The sequence below is a fragment of the Erpetoichthys calabaricus genome, chromosome 2, assembly GCF_900747795.2.
Source record: "Erpetoichthys calabaricus chromosome 2, fErpCal1.3, whole genome shotgun sequence".
In the NCBI taxonomy this organism is placed as follows: Eukaryota; Metazoa; Chordata; class Cladistia; order Polypteriformes; family Polypteridae; genus Erpetoichthys; species Erpetoichthys calabaricus.
The window spans coordinates 135,734,183-135,741,179 of NC_041395.2; the positions used below are offsets into that span (position 1 = coordinate 135,734,183).

Below are 6,997 nucleotides of genomic sequence, written 5' to 3' on the forward strand. Positions count from 1 at the left end.
ATAAAATTGCTGTAGCGAGAAACTTTTAAGTGCCGGGTCTTAACTAACATTAAACAAAGCCGTGGACATCGCAACATCACACAAGAGAGCGGCTCACGTGAACTGACTGAACTTTGAGGCAAGATTGCTTTTCTCCTGTACAACTATACGTTGCATTCTCAAGAGTGTGCTTGCACGGCTTGGTCATATTACAACCGGAGTGCTGAACTGACAACGTGGTATACAAACAGAACTATAACAACCGTAATAAACGAACAAAAAAACAGCGGACAACCTGTGGATTAAATAAAAAGGCTGCTTCCATTGGTGAAGCAACGAAAAAGGAAGACCTTATATGGCGTTCGTTTATAAAACAGCGGAGAGACTGTGTGAAGTCAGCTTCACAAAAAAACAGATCCTTAACAAATTGTTATTGGTATATTTTCCCTCAATTTAAAAAAGTTTTCTTTTCTTCTTAATAAAAATTTAAAAGCAGTACTTTCGCCGGTGTGAAGCGCAGGGATTTCAGCGACTGACGCATACAGATATATTCATGAGTGCAGGTACTATGGAAACAGAGCACCGTGTAAACCTAAAGTTTAAATTAAGTTCATAGACCTACAAAAGGTTGCCATTGATTTGAGGCAAGATTGCTTTTCTCCTGTACAACTATACGTTGCATTCTTAACAGTAAGCTTGCACGGCTTGGTCATATTCCAACCAGAGTGCTGAACTGACAACGTTGTATACAAACAGAACAATCGTAAAAACAGCGGAGAGGCTGTGTGAAGTCAGCTTCACAAAAAAACAGATCCTTAACAAATTGTTATTGGTATATTTTCCCTCAATTTAAAAAGGTTTTCTTCTTAATAAAAATTTAAAAGTAGTACTTCGCCACTGCGAAGCACGGGGATGTGTGTATATATATATATATATATATATATATATATATATATATATATATATATATATATATATATATAAGATAGATAGATAGATAGATATATATATATATATATATATATATATAGATAGATAGATAGATAGATAGATAGATAGATAGATAGATAGATAGATAGATAGATAGATAGATAGATAGATATAGATATATGTGTATGTATGTAGATATGTATATATGTGTATATATATGTAGATATGTAAATATGTATATGTATATATATGTGTCTGTATGTGTATATATATATATATATGTGTATGTATATATGTGTGTATATGTATGTGTATATATATGTTGATATATGTATATATATGTGGATGTGTATATGTATATATATATATATATGTATATATGTAGATATGTGTATATGTAGATATGTATATATAAGTATATATGTTTATGTATATATATGTTTACATAACCTCTTTAACACACTACTTCTCCGCTGCGAAGTGCGGGTATTTTGCTAGTACTTCAATAAAGTGTAAGTTCAAAGTATTTTCGATTTCACTGTCTATATGTTTTAGCTCGCCTTTAATATGTAATACTCTTCATCTACTCCTTGACCGCACTTTTGCTACTAAATTATTGAAAAACCTCTTTGGGTCTTCTTTCACCTGTTCTGCAATATTTATCCCCAAGTGCCTTTTATCTTTCCTAATATCCTTTTCACTGTTGCTCTCAGGTTCTCAGATGTCTTCAGTTAGCACTGGTGTTACTAGTCTTATATGCCTTATACAGTTGTTTTTTTCCTTTATAATTTCCATTTTGTCTACTAATTTATCCAACCCAGAATTTTCTTTAATTTCTTACTGCTTCTAAACGTTGGGATAAATCTGTCCTGGATTATACATAAAACAATTTTAATCCTGTCCCACATCTCCTCTGCTGTCTGCAGCTTGAGAGCTTTTCCCACTTTTTCTTATTTAGGTTTTGCTGCATCTGCTCAAAGTTTGCCCTTCTAAAATTAAATGTAATTGTTTTGTTTCGGCAAAATCTATTATATCATGGTCACCAGATCCTAATGGTTCTATCACCTTTACTCCTTCAGTTCTATACTAATTATTACAGAATACTAAATATTGACAGGACTCCACCCCTCTTTGGTAGTTTAACATACTATGTTAAAAAATACTAATGTAGTCTATCTAAAAGCCTGGAAAGTTAAAATTGTACAGAAGCTTATTCCCACTACTAAAAAAAAGACAATTATTGTGTTATTTTGCAAAATAATTGCAACATTTCACAAAAGAATTGTTATTTTTCAAACAGCATTGTGTTATTTTGTAATAATTATTAATTATTTCTCAAACTTGTTGTGTTATTACGCAAAAGATATTGCCTGGTGTGATCGGTATCATTATGCAGGTGCATGAGCATTCTATGATGGCTAGTGAGGGATACATTTAAAGGATATGCACACGTGCAGTCAAGTGACAAGAAGTGAACAAAAGTCACAGGTATACTTTTAATTGTTCCTGTGCCGAGGGATAAATTTCATCCACACAGTTTAGAGTGTAAGGGAAGCCAGAGATTATCACAAGAGCATCTTTTTTGTGAGTGGCAGGAATAAGCTTTAAAATAGAGTATTTAGTGCAAATGGAAGTAAATTTTCCTTTTGTCTTTTTTACTTTTAGTACCATTAGAAGTGTCTGAAACATATTTAACAATTTTATTCATAATCAATATAATGTAAGTTTTGTAGCTGACTTAATTTATAAAATTTTATTTAGCACAGAAAATCAATTTGGAAACATTGCAGTGCTGTGATGCTGATTTTGGCTTCAGCCTTTCAGTTAATACATTAATATGAATTATGGAGGGACAGATTATAAGGACTTGTTTATATTTTTTGTCAAATATGAATCTTTAAGATAAATCTGGAAATGCACAGATAGTAAATACTTAGGTCTGAATGATGCTGGAAGTAAACCTGCTTTGATGCTTTCCTATTCTGCTAGATGCAGGCTATAATTAATATTCTGTGTCTAATCATGATAACTCTGATCATTGTTGTTTCAGGATGGGAAACAGAATTCTTGTGCTGCCTAATGGAACTTTAATTATTGATGCTGTCAGTGAGAAAGATGGTGGAGACTACCTTTGTGTTGCCAGAAACAAAATTGGAGATGACCTGTTGCTAATGAAAGTCATTGTTGCTATGAAGCCAGCAAAAATAGAATATAAACAGTATGTCCAAAAACAGGTGCCATTTGGAAAAGACCTTAAAGTTGACTGCAGAGCTTCAGGAGCACCTGAGCCAGAAATCACCTGGGGCTTACCTGATGGTACAGTGGTCAACAGTGTTCTGCAGGCTGATGACAGTGGTAGCAGAAGTCGAAGATATGTCCTCTTTGACAACGGAACACTTTACTTGAACAAGGTCGGGATGACAGAAGAGGGAGACTACACTTGTTACGCTGAAAATACACTTGGAAAAGATGAGATGACAGTTCACATCACTGTTGTGACTGCCGCTCCTCGCATCAGAAGGCCTTCTGCCATGTTTCTGAAACTCAAAGCTGGTGGCAATGTGATGGTTGAGTGTGAAGCGACTGGAGAACCAAAGCCTAAAATCATGTGGCTCCTCCCTTCTAATGATATGATTGCAGCTTCGAGTGACAGATATTTGGTGCACGTGAATGGATCACTAACCATCAAGAATGTGAAACTGTCAGATTCTGGGGAATATTTGTGCATTGCACGCAACAGTGCTGGAGATGATACCAAAGTATTCAAGCTAGTCGTTGATGGCAATCCTCCCATTATAAATGGAAAATATAGAAACAAAACTGTTGTTCAAGATAATGCTGTAAAGCATTCAAGGAAGCTTATTGACTGCAAAGCTGAAGGTTCACCTCCTCCCCAAATTATGTGGATTATGCCAGACAATGTTTATTTAACTGCCCCATACTATGGTAGTCGAGTTGTAGTACACAAGAATGGAACATTTGAAATTCGCAATGTGAGAGCCACAGATTCAGGAGAATTTGTCTGTGTGGCACGGAATGATGGTGGCGAGACTGTCATGGTGGTTCAGCTAGAAGTAATTAATGTGTTGAGAAGACCAATGTTCAAGAACCCATTTAATGAAAAAATTTTAACCAGTATTGGAAAGACCACCATCTTGAATTGCTCCGTGACTGGTTACCCACCACCTGAGATTATCTGGCTTTTACCCAATGGGACAAGGTTTACCAACAGTCAAAGAATGTCTCGATATCACATGGGGAGTGAAGGCACACTAATCATATACAGTTCCAACAAGGATGATGCTGGCAAGTACCGATGTGCTGCCCGAAACAAAGTGGGTTATATTGAAAAACTGATCATTCTAGAGGTGGGCCAGAAACCTTACATTCTTACTCAACCAAAAGGACTGATTAGAAGTATTAGTGGGGAGACACTTTTCCTTCACTGTCTTTCTGATGGAATCCCTAAACCCATTGTTACCTGGTCAGTCCCTGGTGGCTATGTATTGTCGAGACCCCAGGTAAATGGGAAATATATCCTTTATGACAATGGAACTCTTATCGTTCGAGAAACTAGCATTCATGACAGAGGGAATTATCTTTGTAGAGCACAGAATGAAGGTGGAGAAGCTTCAATAACAGTGCCTGTGATAATTATTGCATATCCTCCACGTATCACTCATGGTCCTCCTCAGAGTGTCCGCACAAGGGTAGGGTCATCTGTTCATCTTAACTGCATAGCCATTGGCATACCAAAACCTGAAATCTCTTGGGAATTGCCTGATCATTCAGTGCTGTCAACATCTGGCAAGGGCCAACCCACTGGCAGTGAACTTCTTCACCCACAGGGAACATTGGTAATACAGAAATTGTCCATTTTGGACTCTGGCACATATAAGTGCTTTGCCAAGAATCACCTTGGCAGTGACTCAAGAATAACACATATACAAGTTGGTTAATGACTATGTCATCTGAAATTGGAATTCATCAAAAACAAATGCATGTTTTCAAAAATGAATCTGAATGTGGAATTTACTTGCCATTTTTTACAATTACTGTACATTTGGACTGTATATATTCAAAAATGCCTGCGGTGGGTTGGCACCCTGCCCGGGATTGGTTCCTGCCTTGTGCCCTGTGTTTGCTGGGATTCCCTCCAGCAGACCCCCGTGACCCTGTGTTCGGATTCAGCGGGTTGGGAAATGGATGGATGGATGGATATTCAAAAATGTCTTCCTATATAAGCAGTAGTAGACATAACAGGGATCCCTTCTTGGAAAATTACACAGCAGCCGGGAAACGAACACTGCTTTCTTAGTGGGTGAGGAATGCTTGAAAACCCGCAGTACAAATGTTTCTCATTTAATGCATTTTAGTAAATTTAATTCAACTTGGAACAGAAATAAGAGAAAGTGAGGCAACACATACATGAACACTGATGAACAGGCAGTTTCAAAGCTAAAGGAAACTTCTGGAAACGTTAACGTGGACAAGCTCACTTGAATAACAGCTCCCCAAGGTGGATTATTAAAAATGTTTGAATTTATACATAAAAAGAAGCAGAGATTAACTGTTGAACAATTTTACCAACATATGAAAGCCATCAATTGTTTTATTTGTAAAGCTTTTGCAGTATTCAAATACTCAAATATAGACATCAAAAATGTGCTTTGGAATATTTTTGTACAATGATTTTTTATTTTTTTTTTACAAATACTACACTGGATTGTTTATTTTATCATTAAATGTCATGCCAGAAGTGTTACCTTAATAACATCTACGATTATTTGCAAAAAAAATCAGTTATATAAAACTGCAATTTCTAGGTTTATGAGTATGCCTAAATAATAAAAGAAACATAAGTGTTTATATAAATTGTATACTACAGGTGTAATATAATTCTATTTGTTGATGTATTTTTCAAACTTGTTAATAAATACAATTTTATAATTAAGCAATCTTGTTCTGGATTTAACAACACTGTGATGATCATCTTACAGTGCACAGCAATATTTGTATTTTGAAAAATTAAAATTATGCTCACATTGTATTAATGTGAGCACATGCAATTCAGGATACTATGCTACAAAAAAAAACAACCAACGCTTTAGCAATTCTCCAGAGAAGACCCCCCCACACACCCACACACACCCAAACATACATCAGAACTAAACAGCATTTCCTTCTCTGAAAGGCTAAGTAATGAGCAGAGAAGGTTGAATGATGTTATAATAATAATAATACATTTTATTTATATACCGCCTTTCGTATACTCAAGACGCTTATGAATGCATGAATTTGGAATCTGATTTTTCTCTCATTTTTAATACATTTTGTATATTATATAATTTTTTTGTTTTCTTGGAGTCATGGAATCCTTAGCTTGACTTTTGATTGACATAATTTTGTATGCAAGTTATTTCTAATTATTATTTTTCAGCATTTTTTTCCTAAACTGCCATTTTATTTTTATCATTGTTGTCACCAATTTTGTGCTGCTACTGAAATGACGCAACAGATGGCAGCAAATAGGCAGTTACCAAAAGTCATGCTGAGTGACATCATCAATACAGTGGTATTTAATCTGGCGTTGTACTGAAGGTAAGCACCCAGGATTGTGGATAAAAAAATGAAGACTTGCTCAGATGTTATGGTTGAAGTAAATCTTTTCAGAGCATTGACTTTCACATGTTTTTTCTGACGTGCAGCTTTGTTTTGGCTTAGTTATTTCTGAAAATTCAGTCTCCTGTTTTGACCTTCGCACTCCATATCAACTCCGATTTAGTCTCACCTGTTTACATATACTTTGGTCTGCCAAATTCCATTGTGGCGAAATATATGGACATCAAATCTAGGTCTTTATAATTCTCAAAGGCGATAAAAAAATGTATCCAGCAGAATTATTTTAGTCAAATAATGTAGCGTTCATGTAGTCAAGAAGAGTGGCAACAAATAATGGGAAGTTTATTTAAGACAAAAGCCAGGAAGCATCCTTAACATAAAGGGTTATGGGAATCAAACAACTGAGTCACATAGTAAAAGTCAAAACCTTGTCAACGTTTAAGAGTATCTGAATGAGATTCTGTTC

The 6,997-nt window shown here is 35.4% G+C and overlaps 1 protein-coding gene across 1 annotated transcript in view; it reads left to right on the plus strand.

Moving 5' to 3' along the window:
• Positions 1 to 4,993, plus strand: part of LOC114645427 (immunoglobulin superfamily member 10-like) — a 30,538-nt gene extending 25,545 nt beyond the window's left edge. The window contains exon 7 of the mRNA XM_028793284.2: positions 2,960 to 4,993. Coding sequence (XP_028649117.2) covers positions 2,960 to 4,868 — 1,909 coding nt within the window. The 3' untranslated portion in view covers positions 4,869 to 4,993. The remainder of the gene's footprint in view (positions 1 to 2,959) is intronic.
• Positions 4,994 to 6,997: the final 2,004 nt, after the last annotated feature.